Raw genomic sequence first — 25,551 nt, 5'->3', positions numbered from 1 at the left:
CCTCATATATTTCTCAGCCAAGGACGGAACAAATAGATTTGAAAGCCCCACTCTGGCAACAAAGGAGTGTATCTATGGGCACAAGTTACTCCAACCCCTAGGCCCACTTGGCCCCCAGGAGGCATTCCAGATGATGACTGAACCTAGTCGGTTAAGGTACAGAATGGTTCATTAGTTCCTAGATGCATTGCCTCTCTGAGAATGTATAAGGCATGGGTTTCTAAGGCCCTCTTGGCCCCCTCCTGGCTCCTTGGACCAAGGCGAACACTTTTGTTCCTCAAGCCACAAATGTCTCAGAGAAACAACTAAGAGGTCGTGTCCCTGTAACTGTTCCACTTGAGGTGTTGAGAGATAGATGACTTTTCATGAAAACAGCAAAGCAAATGTTTTATAGATTATAGATAAACGTAGATATATAATGAAAATAATGTAAGAAATTAATCAATAAGCAAAGGGCAGGAGGAAACATTATGAGAAAATAACCATGTTATTTCTTAAAGGGTGATTACACATAGGAACATTTTTAGAATTAGGTAATGCTAGAAAGCATAGATGACGTACGCTACAAGGAAATTGCTAACAAATATAATGCCACGTTTGCCACAATAAAGTGGCCAGTTCAACACACTGCTGTTGTCTGTGTCCATTTTTATTTTTGTTTTATTTATTTTTTTTCACTTTTTCGCCGACGTCATTCATCCTTTGGGAACCCCTAGATCTGCTGGAGCTGGACTCCGGCAGGATAGGAGGAGAGATAAAGAGTTTTCCAGACAAACAAAAACTAAAGGAGTTTGTGACTATTAAACCAGCCCTGCAAGAAATATTAAAGGGGACTCTGAGTGGAAAGGAAAGACCAAAAATGACAAAAGACAAGAAATGAACAGAAAAAATCTCCAGAAACAACCATAAAACAAGTAATAAAATGGCAATAAATACATACCTATCAATAATCATTCTTACTGTAAATGGACTAAACACTCCAATCAAGACATAAGGTGTCAGAATGAATAAAAAAAACAAAAAACAAAAAACAAAAAACCCCAACAAGTCCTATCTATATGCTAGCTACAAGAGACTCATTTTAGACCTAAAGACACCTGCAGATTGAGAGTGAAGGGATGCAGAAACATTTATCATGCAAATGGACATCAAAAGAAAGCTGGAGTAGCAATCCTTATAGCAGATAAACTAGATTTTAAAATAAAGACTGTATTAAGAGATGAAGTAGGACATTCTATCATAATTAAGGGGTCTAGCCATCAAGAAGATCTGACAACTGTAAATATGCCCCCAGCTTGAAAGCACCCAAATATATAAATCAATTAATAATAAACATAAAGAAACTCAGATGGCTTCATAGGCAAACTCTACCAAACATTTAAAGACTTAATACCTATTCTTCTCAAACTATTACAAAATATAGAAAAGGAAGGAAAACTTCCAAATTCATTCTATGAGGTCAGCATTACCTTGATGGCAAAATCAAAGACTCCACTAAAAAAGAGAACTACAGGCTAATGTCCCTGATGAACATGGGTACAAAAATTCTCAATAAAATACTAACAAATTGAATCCAACAGTACATTAAAAGAAGCATTCACCATGATTAAGTGGAATTTATTCCTGGGCTGCAAGGGTGGTTCAATATTCACAAATCAATCAATGTGATATACCACATTAACAAAAGAAAGGATAAGAACCCTATGATCCTTTCAATAGATGCAGAAGAAGCATTTGACAAAGTACAACATCCATTCATGATAAAAACCCTCAACAAAGTAGGGTTAGAGGGAACACATCTCAATATAAAAAAGGCTGTATATGAAAAACCCACAGCTAATATCATCCTCGATGGGGAAAAACTGAGAGCTTTTCCTCTATGGTCAGGAACTAGATAGGGATGCCAACTCTCACCACTGTTATTTAACATAGTACTGGAACTCTTAGCCTCAGCAATCAGACAACACAAAGAAATAAAAGGCATCCAAATCAGCAAGGAAGTCAAACTTTCACTATTTGCAGATGGCATGATACTCTAAATAGAAAACCGAAAAGACTCCACCAAAAAATTGCTAAGATTTTCAGCAAAGTTGCTCAACACTCCACCCAAAAAATTGGATTCCACCCAAAACCCAAAAGACTCCACCAAAAAATTGCTAAGATTTTCAGCAAAGTTGCAGGATACAAAATCAACATACAGAAATCAGTTGCATTTCTATACATCAATGATGAAGCAGCAGGAAGAGAAATGAAAGAATCAATCCCATTTACAATTGCACCAAAACCATAAGATACCAAGGAATAAACCTAACCAAAGAGGTACAAGATCTATACTCTGAAAACTATAAAGCACTGATGAAAGAGATTGAAAATGCCACAAAGAAATGGAAAGACATTCCACGCTCATGGACTGGTAGAACAAATATTGTTACAACATCTACACTACCTAAAGCAATCTACACATTTAATGCAATCCCTATTAAAATATCAACAATATTTTCCCACAGAGCTAGAATAAACAATCCTAAAATTTGTATGGAATCACAAAAGACACAAATAGCCAAACCAATCTTGAGAAAGAAAAGCAGGTGTGGAGGCATCACAATTCTGGACTTAAAGTTATATTACAAAGCTGTAGTGATCAAGACACTATGGTACTGGCACAAAAACAGACACATAGATCAATGGAACAGTACAGAAAACCCAGAAATTAACCCACAACTATATGGTCAATTAATCTTTGACAAAGCAGGAAAGAATATCCAGTGGAAAAAAAGACAGTCTCTTCAACAACGATGCTGGGAAAATTGGACAGAAACATGCAAAAGAATGAAACTGGACCACTTTCTTACACACAAAAATAAATTCAAAATGGGTGAAAGATCTAAATGTGAGACAGGAAAACATTAAAATCGAAGAAGAGAACACAGGAAGTAACCTTTTTGACATCAGCCATAGCAACTTCTTACTAGATATGTCTCCTGAGGCAAGGGAAACAAAAGTAAAAACAAATTATTGGGACTACACCAAAATAAAAAGAAATAAGACTTGGGGTGCCTGGGTGGCTCAGTCAGTTAAGTGTCTGACTCTATTTATTTATTTATGTACTTATTTATTTATTCTCAAGTTAGTTAACATAGAACCCAGTGATCCATTGCTTACATATGACATCCAGTGCTCATCCCAAAAAGTGCCCTCCTTAATGCCCATTACCCATTTAACACCCCCCCACAACCCTCCCCTCCATCAACCCTCAGTTTGTTCTCTGTATTTAAGAGTCTCTTATGGTTTGTCATAAGATTTTACCTTCCCCAGGCCGGCTCCATGACTTCCTAGGGTTGTTGCCTCTACTGCCTGCTCTGGGTACTCTGCCAGCTATCCCAGCTGGTCACAACAGAACCTTGCCACCATTGCTCTCTAGCTCAGGGCATGCAGTCACCATTTCACTCAAAGAGGGATGGAGTTGGGGGGGGGTGGTGCCTGGGTGGCTCAGTCTGTTAAGCACCTGACTCTTGATTTTGGCTATGGTCATGATCTCACCGTTGGTGCGACTGAGCCTGGCGTCAGGCTCTGTGCTGGTGGGGCGGAGCCTGCTTGGGATTCTCTCTCCCTCTCTCTCTGCACCCCCCCCCCCCAAATAAAAAAAAAAGATGGATGGATGGGAAATGACTTCTCCTTGGAGTTAGGTTCTATTAGAGGGGTCTCATAGCAAGGTAGTTTGGTGCCACAGCTCTTTGATTGTTATGTATTTCCTCCAGGGTAGGATACTGAGTAGAGGTAGGTTCAAGTAACAGCTTCCCTGCTGTACCTGAAAACCCTTTATTCTTTCTCAGCTCAAGTTCTGTTGCCAAGTTCAACATACCAAGCTAGTCTTTTTTCTTATAGTGGATTTTCTCCTGGGGGCCCCACAATTCCCTTCCCTATTGTGATTTGGCCTTGTGGGTCCTCACACTCATCATCCCACTTAACACGATGCCCACTATCCATGCCTGCATGTGCCTAAGTTCTATTCATTGACACCGATGGACTTCATTTCCTGGGAGCCCCATTTAATTCAATTGATGCAAGCCACTCACACACTCAATTTTCATTTAGGTTCCACCAGAATCTTGGGTGATAGAAATCTGAATTAATTGAGCACATACCCATGGGTTGTGGCGTGAGACTATCTAGATGTGAAGTCTGAATGGCCCAGGAGATTGGTCTTTATATTTAAAGTTCCCTGAGGTAGGGGCACCTGGGTGGTTCAGTTGGTTGAGCATCCAACTTTGGCTCAGGTCATTATCTCACGGTTTGAGTCTGAGCCCTGCATCAGGCTTGCTGCTATCAGCGCAGAGCCTACCTCAGAACCTCTGCCCCTTCCCCACTTGCTCTCTCTCTCTAACAAATAAATAAACATTAAAATTAAAAGTTCCCTGAAGTAACTCACAAAATGTTAAATGTAAACATTTTGGTTAACTTGCTTCTTATTGATTATATGCCTAACATAGATGGTCTGAAGGTAAAATTAGCTTGGATCTCTTACAAAATATGGTTGTGAAAACCATTAATGACCAATTTTATTCTTGGAACTGATACCTAACAAGACTTTGGCTGGTCTGTTCACCTGATCTTTTAGGAAAAGAGGAAGAGACCTTTGATCATTTGATCTGGACCACCTTAGAACAGAGACATGGGGCACTAGTTGGTGTTGAAATAAGTTGTCTGTCCTAAGGAGACCTACTCAAGGACTAGGGTCTCCTTTTCACATACACCAACCCCATTGTTAGTTGAAATGTGTGCACCATGATCCTTTACCTAATCTAGATTTCAAACATATGGCCGAGAAATTGTTCTCTATAAAATAATTCCGCTCTTTAATTTGGGATTTGGCTTAATGGATTTATTATGTTTTCAAGTCATTATGATAAATCCTTGGCATGAGGATGAGTGTGAGCTTTACCTGTAAAATGGGGTTATGGTAATTCCTGCTCATAGGGTTGCTATAAGGATCAAATGAGTAATATAGACAGTAGCAAATGTATATGTGCTCCCTGCTCAAGGTGTTCAAAGGCATGCTATTGTCCACAATAGAATCCAGATCCTTGGTGATTTGATTTCATTCCCATTTTCCTCTCCTATCTTAACTGAACTACTTAATACAAACACATACATTTCTCCACCTCCATGCTTTATTCCTTTTGGTTCCTCTGTTGAAATATCTTTCCCATTTTTGCCAACTCCTGTCCTTCATGACCTGATCCACACACTTCAGGAGAGGTTCTTCCTATCACCTAAGCTGAAGGGAGCCATTTTCCCTCCATACACTCCAGATCATTCTATTTGGATCACTCTTACCACAACCCCTACTTTCCACTTTTTAATGTACTAATTTATGTACATATCTCATCTCCATGAAATTCTAAAGGGCAGGATCTGAAAATATTTCATTTTGAATATCCAGTCATATTTGGCCTTGGTCCTGCCCAGAACAGGGATTAAATAAATGTTTTATGAATGAATGGGTTAAAGAGAGTTTATACTCGGTGTGGTGGTGCCTGAAGTTTGAGTTTTCATGGGAATCAGCTTATGTGTTTAGGATTGTTTTTCTTTGTGCACTGCAAATTGATTAAGGAATGGGAGATTACTCTCTTGATCAAAGGTAACTGATCTGAAACTGGATCAGAATACCTCACAGGTCCCATCTAACTTTAGGAAACTATGAGTCTATTGTCTGGAGAGATGCCAAGATGACAGCCCTGACTCATCTTTCTTTGTAGGTATTCAGGGATAGGAGCCCACAAGGCTGTGGGTAGAACTAAATCATTGCAGCTAATAGATTAATTTGTGTCACTCCAGAATTAACAATCTAGTGGACAGAATCCTTAAATCGTTCCTTACCCAAATTTCCAATGCATATTTGAGTTTCTGGACAATAGAATAACAGAATTTTTGCATTGGAATGAAACGCCCTTGCCGCTGAGGCCATCTTCCCAGGTAGAAGCATGCTGCCTTTAGCATCTCTGACATACCTTCCAGGCTTTGCCTGAGCACGTCCAACGAGCAAACTCCCACTAGTTTTCCTGTCCATTGTTGGATAACCCAGTTGTTAGAAAGGTTTCTCTTATATTAAGTCAGTATTTGTCACTTTATCATAATGGTGAGACTTTATCATGTTGGTCCTATTTCAGCTTTGGAGCAACAGAAAAGCCTGTTCTCTCTCCCGTACGTAAACTTCGGATTTTCAAAAATGTATCTTGGGCATTCTCTGAGTCTTCGCAGGCCAAACTCCTTTAGCCCCTTAGGCAGCATGGGGGACACATTTCTTGTCCTCTCTTAAATTTCCTGTTTGGCAATGACCCTCCTAAAATGTAGTGAGTGGAACACGCTACTCTCACACTTAATTATAACTACCATTTACCACTCAGTCACCTTACTAGAGTGGCTTTGCTTATGTATTTCATCTCATTTAACTTTCCTCACAACGGTCCCATGCAGACAGTTCTTACAACTGTTGTTTTATGGATAAGGGGTCTGTAGCTCAGATAAGTTAAGTCATTACTGGACTTAGGGTTAGGAGCAGTAGAAAGCAGAACTGAATGTGACGGCTTTCAAAACTCATAGTCCTCCACCAGTATGATTAGTTTTACTACCCAACAAGCCAGTTACAATAAACAAAAATCTAATTTCTTTTGCGCTGTTCTGCAGTCTACATAGTCCCTGTTTTTAAGGCAAATGTGATTCAGAAAGTCTGGTGGCTGGTAGATAGCTGGCAGTACCCTGGCCGGAGGGTCTGGCAGTGTGGCCTAAACAAATGCCAGTGAAGACCGTCATCCCCCAGCACTGCCTGAGTTCCCTGTTGGTATGCTGTAGGCATCCCAGTGTTCATTTGTTAACTATTTTTACAAGTGTTTCCTTGGAGCAAGGAGCTGTTAGGAAATGGGGTAACTATGGGCAGGTGCTTTGGGGGAATTGACAGTGAATCAGACCCGGGTTGCCCTAGTAGTTTATTATAAAAAAAGATGACACATGCTAAGCAGCAGTAAATGGAGTGGAGGGGTGATGTTATTGTGGTGCCTCAAATTTCAGAGGAGGGAGGAATGATTTTCAAGAGTGGGGGGGGGGGTATCTGGCAAGTTTTTGTGGAGAAGGTTGCATTTAAGCAAGTTTCTTACTTTCTCTGCTTTAGTTTCTCATACTATAAAGATGACATTAAAACTGGTTCTTAACTGGTAGGGTTGTTATAAGCATCAACTAAAACAATTCAAGGGAGTGCACGGCACACTGCCTGTCATTTAGTGAGTCATAAATAAAGTTAATGATTTTAATTTGAGAAACATTTTTAGATTGGAATCAAACACAGGATTTTGAAATCATCCAGGCCTGGGTTCAAGTCCAACATGGTAGGACTGTACGCACTTAATTTCTCTGAGCCTCAGACTCCTCATCTGTAAAAGGGGTGAATGAAAGCCCTGCTTCATAGATAGGTGGATTACATGAACTAATGCTTTTAACACAGTGACCAAAAAGGAGTAAGCTCCAAGAGACTGTTAGCTGTAATTAATTAATACCTTTTGAGCTGGGCCTTGGAGGACGGGTAGGATTTGGGTGAGAGCAAGAACATGACAGAAAGAGTACACCAGGTGCAAGGTACATTGTGATTGGTTGGGAGGTGACTTCATCTGGGCCATAGAATGTGTATGAAGGGAAGAAGGGGGTTCAGGGACCAGAGGTGGCCGGTCTTGGAAGCCAGAATGAGGAGTCTGGGGTTTACTCTGTAGTCAATGAGGCCATGCAGTCACATACACTATGTTAAAAATCTTGCTGGATTTTTGTTGTCCCTTAGTTCCTCCTATTTCTGTGTCCTGATCTCTGTGGTCACTCTCAACTTATTCCATCATGGCCCATCATTTCCATCTTCATGACTGCAACTGCCTCCTGACTAGCCTCCTTGCTTCTACTCTTGTGCCTCTTCCCATCCGCTCTCTATGCGGCAGTTGTTCAAGTGATTTTTTTTTTCAATGCATACCTGGTCGCCTACCTGCTTAAAACCTCTCAATGACTTCCCAGGTACTTAGGGTAAAATCTAAACCCCTTATCATAATTGAAAACCTTCTGTGTGATCTAGCCTCTTATTTGCCCTCTCTATCAGTCAGCATTCTGGCAGGAAAGTAGCATAAATCAAAACGGGTAATTTGATGAGTGTCTAATAAAGCTGCTATTTACATGGGTGCGGGAGGATTTGAAGAAACTAATAAGGAATAGTGAAGTCTTGGGGGGGGGGCAATAACTCCAGGAATTGTTCCCCACCTCTAGGTTGAAAGGACAAGCAGATAGAGCCACCGCAGAGCCAACGGGATAGATCCATGGGGTTCACTGCCTGACAGAAATCATGGCTGTTGGCAGAGGATCGAAGCCAACCAACCACAGTCACCTGCCAGGGTGGAAGCTGGGGAATAAATACTTTGATTCATTCTCCTCAAACCCTCTGCTTTCCTTTTAGTGCCTCTTGTTGACCAAACCCAACCAAGAGTCAGAGGACATGGAAGCCTATTGGTGCAGTCCATACAGGTGAGCTTTCCCAGGCAAAAAGTTGGTTGCAAGAGTGTCGCAAGTGCATCTGGAGGGCTCTTATATTTTTTCTAAGCTACCTTGTACCTTATATGCTGTTTCCTTCTGTCTCCTCAGGCCCGCCCCTTCACCTAGCCAATGCCTGCCCTTCCCTCTGCTCTCAGCCCGAGTATCAGCTACCCACAGAAGAATCTTCCCTTGACTTACCCCAGGTTAGGTCATCTCCCTCTGTCACATGCTCTCATAGCACCCTCTAGTTATCTTTTGATATGCATATTAGAATTGCATAACGATTAATTATACAATTATTTGCTTAGTAATAGTTGTTCTGTTAGACTGAGAACATAGGACCCAGTTGGTCTTTTTTTTTTTTTTTTTTTTATAGTATCTTCAGTCCTGAGTACAGTGAACTCCATAAAAGCTCAGTAAATACTTGTTGAATGACTGAATAGTAAATACCAACATTGTTCGGTCTTCAAATTTCTCTTTGCGTGTCACCCAACTTCGATCAGAACAGGTCTTGTTGATTTTAGGTGTGAACCTGACACCTTAATGGGCCCATAAGACTACAGGATATTTCAACAAATATCTTTGGAGTGTCTACAATGTTCTAGGCATTGGTAAGTGCAAGGGATACAAAGAGGGGTAACATTTGGTACCTGCCCTCAGCAGTTCACAGTCTATTAGGGAAAAAAATAACATAAACAAATAAATAACAGTGTTTCAAAAGCTATTCTAGCTGTCTAAACAATTCGTCTCTGGAACACAGAGCAGAGAATAAGGAATTCTGTTCTGTCTCTAGGGCTGGGAGAAATTTAACACTGGACATCTGAGCTGGACCTTGAAGGACGGATAAGGTTTGATCAGGTGAAGGGCTTCTGGGCAGGGGAAATGGCAAGAACAAACAGAGAATGTGGCACATGAAGGCAGAGACTTGCATGACCTAGTACTTTCCACAATTAGGGGAGTCCGATGGTCAGCAGAATTTTCCAGGAGGTTTTAAAGTCAATGGTAATTTTCTATAAGTAACACGGTGAAGGACAAAAGCAGGAGACACTGGAAGGCAAAGGAGGAGGGAGACATTTGAAGTCCTGCAAAGAAAAGGGCAAGCTGGACAACAGCCAGAAGTAGCACGAGAATCAAAGGATGACAAATGGTTTTACAGGTATTAAAAGAATCCCTGAGGAGTTACTGCCTTAAAAAACTCAAGTCTACATCTGTCCTGGTCCTGATGCCTGACTTGTGATCTGAAAACAAATCTGCCATGTCCCAGGACAATGTGTACTTTTGTGGAGGCTCCTAAGACTGAGACATTAGGTGGTTTTGTTGGCACTGCTCTGTGGTACTTTTGAAATACCTTTTCCCTCTGAGTGCCAACTTAATGGTACACTATCTTCTTTTAGTATTTTTGTCAGTGCTCCTCGCTAGACTCTTTTTTTGACAATTCATATTCTTGCCACCTGCCTATTTGCCAAATTCACATCATTTCAACGTTATCTTCTTATGTTCTCTGTTTTGTGGAGGATTCTGAAGGCAACAACCATTTTTCTTAATTAACACATCCAATCTACCCAATGGGCATGTGTTGTTAGTGCTAGGTGCCGAGTCCTGGAGATACACAGATGAATACGATGTTGTCCTTGCCCTCCAGGAGCTTACAATCTAGCAGAGGAGACAAATGCAAAACAGTTTTTATGTTACCGAGACTAGATTTTAATCGTTTCCACCGCAAAAACAAATTGACAATTAAGTGATGTGATGGAATGTGTTACCTAATGCTACCTGGTAATCATATTGCAATATATGAACTGTGTACCTTACACTTACACAATTGACAGTTTATGTCAATTGTATCTCAATATAAATAAATTAAAAAAGAAGAAAATTAATTACAGGCAAAAGAAAAAAGAAAAGAAAAACTATGTCAGCTTTTTCAGATATTTTGCTATGGTGTTCAACATTTCTTATCTTTTAAAATCTCCCCTGATGTTCTTTCCCTAAGCAAATATTCCTCTTTTGAAAAAAAATAACTGTGAGATCTGGAACTGTTCTCCTTCTCAAAATAATCACCAGGGTTCCCATCAGATAATTCTTCCTCAGTCTTCTATAGACTTATTTGTGATAGGCAACATTTATCATCTTAGAGGAATAAAACAGAAATTGAAAAATGTCATCATTCCACTATACTTTTTAAAAGAATGAAACCTATTTTCTCTTTTTGATTTTTATACAACAGAACTGTTAATATTCTAAGGTAATAATTATTACTTAAAAAATAAAACACCGTCAAAATAATCAGATAATTCAGAGATCTCTTTCCCTAGGATATTGCAGAATAAAAACGAAACCAACCAGCCAGCCAGATTTTTATAAAATAAGATAGCAAGTGAAATGATGAAGATAATCCCAGGGTCTTAAAAAAACACAGAGGTAGTTCCATGAAGCAGTCTGGAGAGGAGGGCATGGGAGGTACTGCTGGGAAATGACATCTGACTGAACCTCAAAAGAGGAAGAGAACATTAGTCTAGCACAGGTGAGTGCAGGGAGCACCCAGGCAGAGGGACAGTGTAAGAGCACATAGAGGGCTAGGGAATGACAAATGGGGTCTGGGAACGTCAGGAGTTTGTTTATTTTGGTAGATTTAGATTATAGGCAGCTATTGTAGGATTTTGTGATCAAAGCTTCATTTTAGATACACTGTTGGAGGTGAGAAGAATGTGTCTGAGTGACAGTATAGGGTGGGAAAGGCCCGTCAGAAGGCTCTTATGACAATCCAAGTGAGAGAGGGTGAATGGCCAAAGGATGGAGAAGAGGACTTGGATTTTGAGACATACTGAGAAGGCAAAAGCAGGCAGGATTTGGTGAGGGACGCAATACGGGAGTGAGGAAGACAGAAGTGTCCCAACAGAGTACTCAAGTTCAGATCCTAGTTTAATGTCTGTGAACAAACCAGCTAATTACTCAGATGAGGTGTTAGCACACGAGGTTAGGTCTTGGCATTGAAGCTTAAATCCCATTACTTAATAGTTTCAAACCCTGCTATCATCATTCAGCCTTAGTGAGTCTCAGTTTCCCCATCTGTAAGATGGAATAATGAGAGTGGCTTCACAAGGGTTTAATGAGAATTAAATGAAATAAAATATATGAGGCCTTTATAAAGTTAAAGGACTAATCACACGTAAACGTTTTTGCTCAAGAAGTGCCATTGTGATCTTTGCAATCAAATCTTGCACTTCTGTTTGAAGTCTGCAAATAAGAACCTCTTTCAATATTAGCCACAGAGAAGACTAATTCCATAAATAGCATCAAAATTTTGGATTTGAGGGTAAGACAGGATGGACGTAAGACAAGAGAAAATGATGCTTAGTCACTGTCCTGTTTTAAGCAGTAGGCCTCTGCTCTAATAGTAATCGACTTAAAAGAAGAATTATACTATAACAATATTATAGCCAGTGATTGTCATAAAATATAGGAAAGGACCTAATAATGCTGGATACATGATTTGTTCTTATAATGTTAATTTTATTTCTTCAATCCTTTCTTCAGAAAGAAAAAAAAAAACTCTTTTAATCACTAATTGAGCTCCAAAACTCGGTAACAATGAAAGCTCAGTGTGTACAAGAAAGCAAGACCTAATGCTTTTTTCTCAACCTTCTCACTTTCCACGACAGGAGAGGGTTTTTTGATAGGAAAAATGAAGGAATTTTGGAATATTTTGTCTTCCTCTTGGTGGTCTCAAATAACTTCTAATTTTACCAAGTGACTTAACAGTTTAACAGTTGTTCATTAAAAAAAAATTAATATCTTACTAATAGATTAAATAAGGCTTGGAGGAAGCGGGCTTTGAAACATGTTTTCAAGGTTGCGGCTGCCATTCTAGAGGACTTACTACACTTCAGATGACCTATGAAGGCTCTGGTAAGAACAGTTGACTCAGTAGGATCTGGGAAATTGTTCACTCTCTCCCAACTGCTGCCCACCCCACAGTTGGAACTCTTCACCACTTCCTAGGCATATAGCAGCTAAACAGAAATAATTCTCTGATAGATGCAAAGCCATAGCTTGGGCCAAATCTGCTTTGACTATACATGGGTAGGGGAGATGCTACAGCATCCTAGTTAAAAAAGGGAATTGGGGCACCTGGGAGCCTCAGTCAGTTAAGCATCCAACTTTGGCTCAGGTCATGATCTCGTGGTTCTTGGGTTCGAGCTCCATGTTAGGCTCTGTGCTGACAGCTCAGAGCCTGGAGCCTGCTTTGGATTCTGTGTCTCCCTCTCTCTCTGCCCCCCCCCCCCCCAAGTAAATAAAAACATTTAACAATTTTAAAAAAGGGTATAGAGTTTTGAATATCCCTTGGAGCTAGTAGTCATTAAGAATTATATCCAGAGTGGAGTGGGGTGGGGTGATGTGATGTGTTTGTGTGTATGTCGGGGAGTAGATGGCAAGAGATGTTTAACATATAAGAAAGGAAGTATTGTGGTATGTTATAAATCAGGGATCTGTTTTCAGTTTGGATTACTTCTGCCAAAAGTACTTTAAAACTCCAATAACCATAGTTCATAGCTGAATCCAGACACTAGATGACAGAGCAGAAAAATATCTGTCTCTAGACAAAATGAGCCTGGTGAATAAATTGTGGTTAGACAGAGAGCTGCTGCATCCCATGGGCTTTTTGAGTTTGCGAGCAAAGAATCAAGATGCAGAGTCACAATGATTCAGAATGCTAAGATTCAGCAAAATATGGGACTGAAACGGAAGGCTGCACACCCCATCCCAAACAGAGCAATGAAAACAGAGCATCAGACCCACCCAGCATAGATGAACCCAGTCAGCCATGTCCACAGAGGGACTTATCCAGCTTTTTTTTTTTTAATTTTAAAAAGTGTTTATTTGAGAGAGTGAGAGAGCATTCATGCACATGGGGGATGGGCAGAGAGAGAGGGACAGAGAGAGTCCCAAACCAGCTCAGAGTTGTCAGCACAGAGCTCGATGTGGGGCTCAATCTCATGAACCGTGAGATAATGACTTAAGTCGAAATCAAGTCAGATGCTTAACCGAATGAGCCACCCAGGCACCTCTCTAGCTTTTTAGAAAGGAGGAAGTGGATACAGGGAAGAACAGAACTTAGGAGTATACAGTGTATCAGTGTTCTCTTACTGAGTAGATTCAGTCCTTGCCCCAGTGCTTTCCTATAAGCCCGGAGTTAAAAAGAAAATTCTCCAAGTCACAAAAATGACAGTGCCCAGAGCAAGTTGAATCAGGCTGGTAGTCCCCTTACAGAATTTCCTTTGGAGCTGCCTTATTCGTGCACGTTACTATGAAGTCCCCTTCCATAGGGGCATGAACTAAAAACAATTTCTTGTACACGTCCTTCCATTCCCACCCCCTCCAAAATGGGCAGCTAGCTGCCCAATTATTGAACAATCAATTCTTCCCCTCCTTTTATTAGACATGCCCACCTGTAACATATGTTAAGTAGGTCCATTTATGGACTCTTTAATCTCACTGACCTGATTCTTTTTTGCCATGTGCCAAATGATTATTTACTTTTGTTTTTTATTGAGGCATAATTGACATATAACATTATATTAGTTTCAGGTGTACAATATAATGATTTGATATTTGTATATATTGTAAAATGACCACAGTAAGTCTAGTTAATATCCATCACCACACATAGTTACAAGTTTTTTCTTCTGATGAGAACTTTTAAGATTTACTTTCAGCAACTTTCAAATATACAATGTAGTATTATTAACTATAGTTACCATGCTGTACATTACATCTCCATGACTTATTTCTATAACTGGAAGCTTGTACCTTTTGACACCCTTCATCGATTTCTCCCATCCCCCACTCCTCACCTTTGGTAACCACCAATTTGTTCTTTGAATCTATGAGCTCTGCTTTTTTTTTCTTTGATTCCACATAAAAGCAAGATCATCCAGTATTTGCCTTTCTCTGTCTGACTTATGGACTTATTTCACTTAACCTAACACCCTCAAGGTCCCTCCACATTGCCACAAATGACTGGATTTCATTCTTTTTATGGTTGAATAATATTCCACTGTGTGTGTGTGTGTGTGTGTGTGTGTGTGTGTGTGTGTGTGCGCGTGTGTGTGAAATAATTTATTAATCCATCTTTATTCATCTGCACTTTTGTTGTTCCCTTATCTTGGCTATTGTGAATACTGCCGCAATGAACTTGAGGGTGCAGATATCTTTTTGAGTTAGTCTTTTCATTTTCTTCAGATAAATACTTGGAAGTAGAATCGCCAAAGTATATGGTAGTTCTATTTTTAACTTCTTGAGGAACTTCCACACTGTTTTCCATAGTGGCTGCACCAATTCTCATTCCCACCAACAACGCACAGAGTTCTCTTTTCTCCACATCCTCACCAGCAGGTATGAGCTGCTGCTTGTGGTTTTGATTTGCATTTCCCTGATGATGTTGAGCACCATTTGCACCTTTTGGCCATTCAGACATCTTCTTTGAAAAAATGTCTATTCAGATTCTCAGCCCATTTTTTAGAGTATTTTGCTGTTGTTGTTTTGCTTTTTTACTTTTATTGAGTTGTAAGAGTTCTGTATATATTTTGAATATTAACCCATTATCAGATACACATCATATTTGCAAATATTTTCTCTCATTAGGTAGGCTGCCTTCTCATTTCACGTCATTCATTTCCTTTGCTGTGCAGAACCTTTTTAGGTTGGTGTAGTCTCACTGGTTTATTTTTGCTTTTGTTGCCTTTGCTTTTGTGTCAAATCCAAAACCAAAAATTATTTCCAAGACTGAGGTCAAGAGGCTTACTATCTTTTCTTCTAGAAGTTTTATGGTTTCAGGTCTTATATTCAAGTCTTCAATCCATTTTGAGTTAATTTTTGTACATGGTATAAGAAGGTGGTCCAGTTCATCCTTTTATATGCAGCCGTCCAGTTTTCCCAGCACTATTTACTGTAGACACTGTCCTTTCCCCATTGTGTATTCTTGGCTTCTTTGTCATAAATTAATTGACCATATATATGTAGGTTTATGTCTCGTCTCTCTATTCTGTTCCATTGATCCATGTGCCTGTTTTTATGCCAGTACCATACTGTTTTAATTACTATATCGTAATGTAGTTTGAAATCAGGGAGTGTGATGCCTCCACCTTTGTTCTTTCTCAAGATTACTTTGCCTATTTGCTGTTTTTTTTTTTTTGCGGTTCAACACTAATTTTAGGATTGTCCTGTTTCTGTGAAAAATGCCATTGGAATTTTGATAGGGGTTGTATTGAATCTGTAGGTTGCTTTGGGTAGTATGAACATTTTAATGAAAGGAGTTCTTCCAATCCATGAGCATGGAATATCTTTCCATTTTTTGGCGTCTTCTTCAGTGTCTTCCATTAGTGTCTTACCGTTTTCACGGTACAGCTCTTTCATCTCTCTGGATAAAGTTATTCTTAGGTATCTTATTCTTTTTGATACAATTATAAATGGGAACACTTTCTTAATTTCTCTTTCTGGTAGTTTGTTATTGTTAGCTTACTGTTATTGTGTAGAATTGCAACAGATTTTTGCATATTGATTTTGTACCCTGCAACTTTACTGAATTCATTTATTAGTTCTAACGGGGTTTTTTTGGTGAAGTCTTTGGGGCTTTCTACATATACCATCATGTCATCTGCAAATAGGTACAATTTTATTTCTTCCTTTCTGATTTGTATGCCCTTTATTTTGATCGGATTCTTTTTTTTTTAAGCTTATTTATGTATTTGAGAGTGAGAAAGAGAGAGAGAAGGAGAGAGAAAGAGAGAGAAAGAGAACACATGAAGGCAGAGAGAGAGAGGAAAGAGAAGGAGAAAAAGAGAATCCCAAGCACGATCTGCACTGCCAGCACAGAGCCCTATGCCGGGCTCAAACCCACAAACCATGAGTTCAGCTGAAACCAAGAGTCAGACGCTCAACTGATTGAGCCACTCAGCACCCGTATTTTGATTGGATTCTTCATTTATGCACCAATACCAAATTTGAAAAACACTAAATTTATAATACATTTTTTAGCTACTAGGGCTAGTATGTCATTATTATCTTTTTTCCCCCAGAGTATTCCTTCTCATTTTGAGGTTTCTTATGCTGACATTTCCTACTTAGTACATTTTGGCTAGTTTCTATCCTTCCTCGGTACCACTCATCCCCTTGCCCATCTTCCATAATATTCATATTCAAAATGCTCTTCAGTGGTGACTTTAAGTCCCCACCCCCACCCCCCATAGGTCCTTTCTGACATGTTTTCTTCGCTCTAATCCTTCAATGAATATGGAGAACCTGAAGCAATCTGGAGATGTCACCATCAACACAAGGAATGATTTCTCCTTTACACTTAGATTGTTATTTCATTATTTGCTCATTTAATTGCTTTGCACTCACATCTCTAATTTTCTTTGATACAGTCCAGGAGATTTTCTTTTTATTTTAACAGTTAAGGTTCTCTTTCCTTTGACCAGTCCCCCAGTGTACCCTCCAGCTAGAATGCGCATTTCTAGCCAAATTATTCTCCCTGCAGTCACCATACACGTTCTGGCCTCTAAAGGCCACTCCTTTGTCTCAAGTCCTAATGTACATACAACAAATGTATATAATGTTCATATGACCCATTTTCCACTTAGCCAACCTGGTTACTGGTCTTTTTACTTTATATCCTTCTTCCCAACAGATTAGAGAGGCCAAGTGCATCCTGTCTTATTTGTTCCCTTCTTCTTCACCTCACCTGCGATACCACACAAGCCTGAGGTGGTGTCTTGCACTTTCTTTAACCATTTTAACCACTGTTTCTTTAATTACTGTTACTGTCGGCAACAACAATTGCACCTTCACACCTGCACCCGGATTGTTCTCTTACAGGGATGTTTGCAAAGTGGGGTGTGAGCTGAATCCAGTTTAGAGGCTTACTGAGTTTTGACTCCTCTTTGGAGAAAGCCTGTTTTCCTGATTTCTATTTTAAGGACTTCAGAGAGGCGGATTTCATGGCATGAGTCAGCACCAGGGGGCAGGAGAGAAGGCAGCATGAATGGAAACAAGCATAAACTCAAAAGGACAGTGTGAGTAAATGGCATAAGCATGTGAAAGCCTCCAACACGGTTCTTGGGACCTAGTAGGTAGGCTATATAGGTTAGTTGAATGTGGAAGTTTTAAAGTCCTTTAAGAATGATTTCTTGGTTATAGAAAAAGTCCTTGTTCATGGTAGAAAAAATTAAAGATACAAAGAAGCAAAATTACAAAGAAAATTTTATTGATTTTATTTTTTTAATGTTTATTTATTTTTGAGAGAGACAGAGTGCAAGTGGGGGAGGGGCAGAGAGCGAGAGAGACAGAGAGACAGAGAGACAGAGAGACAGAGAGACAGAATCCAAAGCAGGCTCTGGGCTCTGAGCTGACAGCACAGAGCCCGATGTGGGGCTTGAACCCATGAACCGCGAGATCATGACTTGAGCCGAAGTTGGACACTTAACTGACTGAGCCACCCAGATGCCCCAAGAAAATTTTAATTACTCATAATCTGACCATCCAAAAATAAGCACTGTTAACATTTGGGTAGAACATATTCTATTTTCTATGCAGGCACATTTTCCCTCTAAAATGGGATCACAATACAGTCATTATTTTATATTTCTCCATAACTTTAATTGGCAATACCCACTTTTTTAGTTCAACGTATTCATTGTGAGCAGAGGCACAAACTCTGCCCATGTTCCTGTTTGGGCTCTGACCTAACCAGTCCCTGGCAAACAGCTCAGCTTCTCTGAGTTTTAGATTCTTCCTCTGTGGGATGGGGGTGGGAGGGGGCAGAGGAAGACTTTGGAAAAAGAAAAGAAAAACAGACTGAAGCCAGTGATACCTAAGGCACCTTCCACTCCCATCATTCTAACTGTTGATGGGGAATTAAAGGAAGTCACTCTGGTGCAATGGTTGTTGCCCTGGCATCAGTCAGGTTCTAATCCCAGCCTTATTTATGAGATCCTGGGTAGATTTCTTGACCTCTCAGTGCCTCAGTTTCCTTATCTCTCGAATGGGATTAATAACACACCATTTAGGGCTGTTCTGGGAGATGAATAGCTAAGACACATGGAACACTTAAAACGAGTGTTTGGCACCTAGTACAGGCCCAACAAGCAGGAGCTATTGATTAATATATAAGAGCTCAGGCACTGGCCACCTGTGGCAATGGAATAAAAACTAAAACTGAGGGAGAGGGTACTGATTTGAGAACTACCAGGGGTTGAACACACGCGCTGGACACTGCTGAGTTTTCTCATCAGCACAGTCTTATGTGACCCTTGGAACAATTTCATTATCTCTCCTTGAACCGTGAGGAAGGTGAGGCTGGAACTTGCCGAGATTCACGTAGCTTGTAAGTGTCAAACCCAAGGACTATGCTACCTTCAGCCAGTTTTGGTTCAGTTGAGGGGCTAGAAGATCTGCTACTAGTTGGGTGTTTCCTTCTTAAATTCAAACCCAAGCTTTAAGTACCTTCCTGGTGATACTCAGCATGGGTGTCTTTCTCTTTAGTAACTATTTTAACAATTCCAGTGTTTGACAGTAATTTGAAAGACACAGGGATTTTTTTACATTGTACATTGTACATTCTGTACATTTTAATTGACTAGTGTATATCAAAGTTAATAGAGGAGAGCTAGGATGTGGGTTTTATAAAAATAATTTCTACTCGACTTAGAAATTTAATTTTATGGTTGTAACTGATGGTCTAAAAACTCCCCAAACTAAACAAAGTAACTGGTTCGGGAGAGTCATTAAATTTACAGGGTGATATTTTAACATTTTGGTTTCCACCTCACTGCCAAAGGACGTCAGAACTGAGTTGAGGGATTTGGATCGAACACTGGCTCTGTGGCGGACTCACCACATGAGTAAAAAAGACCATTTCATTTCTGGCTTTAGTTTTCTCGTCCAGGGAGAAAAACTGAAGAATAGATCTAAATACAAAGTGCCTTTTAATTAAATGCCACGCCACCGTTCTAAGGGTCTAGAGTGCTTTATTAACGTTTGTTTAGAGAAGTTGGTAATTCCTAGCAGCCTTAGTCCATTCTGTGGTGCATTTTTAGATTTTCCCTAATTAAAAAAACATGCAGCCAACCTCTGATTGCTTTGGATAAAGGTGAGGGAGAAAATGAGTGGATGCGCCAAGCAGTGAACAATATAAACATTTCTAGTATTATATACATTTGGAAGGAGCCACAACTCTGCGTGCTTGGGTTTAACTGTGCACAGACGCCTCAGGACGAAAAAGGCATCCCCTTGCCTGCAGTCCCGCCGAGCTGGCGCCCAGCCCGGGAGAGGTTTGCTGCTCTCCTCCCTGGCTTGCACCCGCTACGTGCTTCCCGGTGCGGCCTCTACGCCCCCCTCGCCCAGGGTTCGCATTACGGGGCTCGGTCCAGCTGCTGGCCAGTCCCCGAGCACTCCCCCACGCGCCACTGCGGTCAAGTTCCCTGGGCGAGGGCTCGCGCCCTAGCCGGGTGCTGGTTGGTCGCGGCGCGGGGCCAGTCGCCCGGTGATTGGTGCGAGGGACTGGTTCACGTGGTCCGGGGCAGATAAGCGGCCACTCCCGCGCCGCAGCCGCAATCGGCCGGAGCTACCGCCGGCACTGGGACGGTCTGGGAGCGGGGTCCGAACTTGCGCGGGCAGCGGAGAGCCGGCTTTCACGGTCCGCCGCCGCCTCTCTGCCTAATGAGCTGCACCAGGTAGGTTCACTGCAGACTCCCCGCCTCAGAGCAGAGGGGAGCGCACGGGTGCAGGGAGGCTGGGCTGCGTCGTCCTTCGGGCATCACTGCAAGTGGAGACCCTCGGAGGATGGCTAGCTGGCTGAGTTGACTGTGGCCCCAGGGAAGCCTCGCAGGTGTGGAGATGTGCTCGGTGCTTCTTAGGCAAAGCTCATTTTGGTAGTAAGCACCCCCAAACAGAATCTCTTAACGTGAGTCTGCTGTGGTTCTGATTCCCTTTTGGATTCCGACTGTTATCCCAAACGTCCCAAACGTCCCAAAGCACTGGGGCAGCTTGTGGGAACAGCACCTTGACGATGTTGGTTGGGTAGCTGAGCCTGGGGGGAGAACTGCAGTAGGATGTTTTGCCTTCATTCGCCCTTCTCCACCCTTCTTATCACGGTTTGCCATAGTAAACTCAGCCTTGTGGAGTTTGAGCAAATGATGAGTTTTTAACTCTTGGCCAGGACTTGAAATTCCAGGGAAACTGCCAAATCCTAAAACTGTCTTTCTATAAGTGCAAAAAGTGAAAATACAAAACTACAAGACAAAAAACCTTCCACAAAACTACTTTAAATAGCTCCTCCAGACATAACTCACTTAGCAGAAGACTTCTCCCAAAATCCTGCTGTTAACTATTATTAGACTCGCAAATATAGCTTTAGCTTAGATTTGTTTGTTCTAAGTTTGTAGGCCTTCCAGAAAAATCCCAGGACTAATAAATTCTGTGAATGTTCTTTTATTACCCATTTTGTGTTAATGACCATTTGCCTATGTGCTTAGAGCTACTGTGAAGAGTTATTGAAGCCAGATTGAGAAATGTCATGTACGGTACACATAAGCCTCCTACCTGTAAGGATGGGGGGTGGGGAATCCATAAGCTTGGCAATATGTACGGAGGGCGAAAGGCCAGGAAAAAACTTGATGGGCACTTCTTAATTTAATATTGCTGAGCATAGTTATGTTTAAATTTTTAAATAGCTTCACTATCTTGCTAGTTATAAATATCCATTGCAAAACACTAGAAAACACCAAAAAAGTACAAAGGCGAAAATAGATCACCAATGATCCTACTGCCCAGAGATAAGTAACTTTTTGGTGTATTTCCTATTAAGTTTTTTATAAGTTCATATATATATATTAAAAAGTCCAATTTTCAGTTTTTTCCACCTAAATGTGGATTTGTCATGAATATCTCTATATGAAATATAGATTATGGGATATGCACTTCTTTAAGTGCATGAATTGCTGACTTGCATTTCAGTTTGTTACTTGTGAATAATGAGGGAGAACGTGACAAAGTGCACAGATAATCCTCTGACTTCATTCTTTCCAGCCTTGTCACTTTCAAAACTGTTCCATGAGAATTTTATGGCAATTTTTTTTCTTTTCAAGGGGATTACCTTTCCAGAGAAGTGTAATCAATTTAACAGCAAAATCAGCAGAGCAGCCAGAGGGAGCAGAGAGTCTGGAACCATGGTTCTGGAACCTGTCTGGTCATTAGAATCACCTGGGAAGCTTTAAGAACATCTACCCTCCCTGTGGATGGGTTCTGCCTCAATTGGCTATAAGTCCCAGGAATTGACATTAAAGAAAAAGAAAGAAAACCAACTCTCTAGGCCATTGTGACTAGACAGGTTTGAGAACCATTGGCTCAGAACAGAGAAAATGGTCCTGAGAGCTGTATTAGAGATTATCATATCCAGCCCTTTTATTTCTCAAATGGGGATACTGAGACCCTCAAGTGTTTTAAGCAGTTAACCCATGGCCTTGTAGTCAGTCAAGGGCACAGCCAAACATGGGATGCAAATCTGATCGTCTAATACTGTTTTCTTTTACTACATATGATAGCACATCCCTGGTATTTACTGTGCTGGTATAGTTTAGTCAATACAGAAACAGTATGTGTATATATATATATATATATATATATATATATATATATATATATATACATATACACACACACACACACACACACACACACACACACACACACACACACTTGAGACCAGGGAAGAGCATTCCAGATCCAGGTGATAACCCCTCTTCTTTTTGTATTCCAGAATGATCCAGGTTTTAGATCCACGGCCTTTGACAAGTTCAGTCATGCCAGTGGATGTGGCCATGAGGCTCTGCTTGGCTCATTCGCCACCCCTGAAGAGTTTCCTGGGCCCTTATGATGACCTCCAGAGAAGAAATTTTGTGAACAAATTAAAGCCTCTGAAACCGTGTCTCAATATAAAACAGGAAGCCAAATCACAGAATGAGTGGAAGCGTTCACACGAGCAAGCCAAGAAGCGGGTTGTGTTTGCTGACTCCAAGGGGCTCTCTCTCACCGCCATCCACGTCTTCTCGGACCTCCCAGAGGAACCAGAGTGGGATCTTCAGTTTGATCTCTTGGACCTTAATGATATCTCCTCTGGCTTAAAACTCCATGAGGAGAAGAACTTGATTTTAGATTTCCCCCAGCCTTCAACGGATTACTTAAGTTTTCGGAACCACTTTCAGAAGAATTTTGTCTGTCTGGAGAACTGCTCTTTGCAAGAGCGAACAGTGGCTGGAACTGTGAAAGTGAAAAACATGAGCTTTGAGAAGAAGGTTCAGATTCGTATCACTTTTGATACCTGGAAGAGCTACACTGATGTGGACTGTGTCTACATGAAAAATGTGTATGGTGGCTCAGATAGTGACACCTTCTCATTTGCCATTGACTTACCCTCCATCATTCCAACTGAGGAGAAAATTGAGTTCTGCATTTCTTACCATGCTAACGGGCAGGTCTTCTGGGACAACAACGAGGGTCAGAATTATAGAATTGTCCATGTGCAATGGAAACCTGACGGAGTGCAGACACAGATGGCACCTCAGGACTGTGCATTCCACCAGGTGCCCCCCAAGACTGAGTCCGAGTCATCCATTTTTGGCAGTCCGAGGCTGGCCAGTGGGCTCTTCCCAGAATGGCAGAGCTGGGGGAGAATGGAGAACTTGGCCTCTTACCGATGATTAAGTAACCTTGGTGACTGGCTCTGACCTGGTATGTTTCCCATGTAATTCTAGGTCTATATTGCTCAATATTAGGAAGTCTTGGCTACTTTCCTTCAGTAGGTTTAGTTTTGAGCTTCCGAGACCTGGCTACAAAAAGATAGCCACTTGAGAATTTAGTGTTGGGGTCTCTACGATGATACTGCCCAATTTTGCTTTGGAGGATCAAGTAACAGCCCGGAACCCTATTTTTGTAAAAGCAATACTGTTCCAATGCCCTTTCTCCTTCCCTCTCAATTCACTAGCTTTCATGTTGGGCAAGGAAAGGTTGAGAAAGGACAGCTGATGGTGATGGGAAGCTGTGTTAATGGTATGAGGAATGTCTAAAAAGTGCACACAAAGGGCTCTGCAGCTCATCAGAGGAGGAGCGGGAGGTCTGGTATTTTGCTGTTGGTGAGACAAATGTAAGGTTACTTTGTATTTTTAAGTTGGTTTTACAGTTCTCTCCTAAGGAAATAATGTGTAGAGGTGGAGGAGAGATTCCATCTTCTGTATTCTTGCGGAGAAAAACCAAACAAACTTTAGGGGTGTTGGGTGGTATTGGAGAAAGGTGAATGAATTATAACTTGGGAGAATCAAGATTTTAAATGAAGTCTGTCTTTTCAAACATGATTTGTAAGAAAGCATGATTTGGGGAAAGTTTAAGCGAATCTGGCTTTGCAGTCCTCATGTTATGAGTGATCTTGTTTGTGACCAAGGCATCACGCTCAGATTCTCAGTACAAAATGCTGCCTGACCAAAACCCCACACCATCATCAATGGTTAACACCTTGTGGGGATTCTGTCGTGTCAAGGACAGCTCTTTGCAAGTGCCTTGATGAAGCCAGAATATTGTGCTGTTCCCAAACATCTGAAGGGTCATCTGATAACTCTTGAGTGTTTGACTTTGTGAGAAAGTCCACTCTGTATACTGGCCTCCCTTTCGCAATACTGTCGTATCTTTGGGAGTGTCGTCAGTATACACAACTCGCATCCTTCATATTGAAGGTGACTCATTTTTCTGCCACACTTTTTCGATGTGATGTTGGAAATGAGGACTGACGTTGATTCTCAATTCAAGAATCCAGTACCTTACACATGCAAGTAGCAATGTATTTCTTGCCTATATTTGTCTTGTTGTTTTAAGTCTTTTTACCAATTTCTTTAAGTAAAAAAAAAATTTTTTTTTTAATGGATGTGGATTGTTTGGATGTATTGTAATATACTTGTTTGGGGTGTGCATAAATCCACTCTGTAAGATCCTAAGAACAGTAGTCCTTGAATGTTTGCTTCTGTCATCGGGCACGTCCATTGAGAGGTATTCAGAGAATGCAGTTAATTTTAACACATGATCTGCCATGCTGGAAAAGTACTATTGGAATAATTCTGCCGTGACAGTATTTGAGGTTTGGCTAGCACCCACAATTTTTCTACTCTAAATATTTCACTCTCCTAGAGCTATCCTTTGTGAACTTCTCACTTGAAGAATAAAAATGTTTGATACAAGATCTGAGTATGTTTTCTCTCTCAAAGTCACAGCTAGTCAAATAAGAAACCTTCAACTGAGATTCTCCTGTTTTGTGTTAGAACAACTGAGCAAAGATAGTTTGGAACGGGTACTGGATTCACCTGAAGGTATTCACATGGTTCCAGACTCAATAGTAAGGTCACTTTCTACCACCTGACCACTAGGGCTAGGGTCCAGGGGCAGTGACTTCAGCTGCTGTGACTGTCCCCCTGACTGTCCCCATTTGTGCTTACTGCTCTTCACACACACTCTGCTGGGGCAGGGTTCTCTTGGTGGCCGCTTCTCAGCTTTAAAATGGGGAAGGAGATCACGTGGGAAGAGCTGGAGTGGCTTCTACCTCATCAGCTCTAGCACCTTCCTGAAGGGGCAAAGCTTGGAGCTGCACAGAGGGCACAGTGAGCATCAGCCCTGGACTAAAAGGAGAGGCTAGGCTCCTTTCTATGAAACTTAGTTGTAGTTCTAGTTCTCGTGTAAATTCCAGAAAGGATTCTGCATGGGCTATCTTAAACTTAAGGTGAAACGAATGGCCAACCTATGGAAAAGGCCCAATTATGAAGAACGAATTTTATAACCTCTTTTTCATCAGAAGTTGTAAACTACAGGCCTGCAGGCTGTTGTCTGACCGCAGGTGTAATTTGTTTGACACAGTGTCTATAACCAGGATCTTAGCCTAGATAGGAAGATATTTCA

At 41.0% G+C, this 25,551-nt stretch overlaps 1 protein-coding gene across 1 annotated transcript; it reads left to right on the top strand.

Annotated features, from left to right (window-relative positions):
* The first annotated feature begins 20,140 nt into the window (after positions 1-20,140).
* PPP1R3C (protein phosphatase 1 regulatory subunit 3C) lies at positions 20,141-24,839 on the top strand. The gene is made up of 2 exons (XM_003994208.5): positions 20,141-20,291; positions 22,376-24,839. The coding sequence occupies exons 1-2, from the start codon at positions 20,278-20,280 to the stop codon at positions 23,313-23,315; spliced, it is 954 nt and encodes a 317-aa protein (XP_003994257.1). The 5' UTR covers positions 20,141-20,277; the 3' UTR covers positions 23,316-24,839.
* Positions 24,840-25,551: the final 712 nt, after the last annotated feature.

Source organism: Felis catus, chromosome D2, assembly GCF_018350175.1.
Source record: "Felis catus isolate Fca126 chromosome D2, F.catus_Fca126_mat1.0, whole genome shotgun sequence".
Lineage (NCBI taxonomy): Eukaryota > Metazoa > Chordata > Mammalia > Carnivora > Felidae > Felis > Felis catus.
Note: the sequence above shows the minus strand (reverse complement) of the source record. Positions and strands in the feature narration are given on the sequence as shown.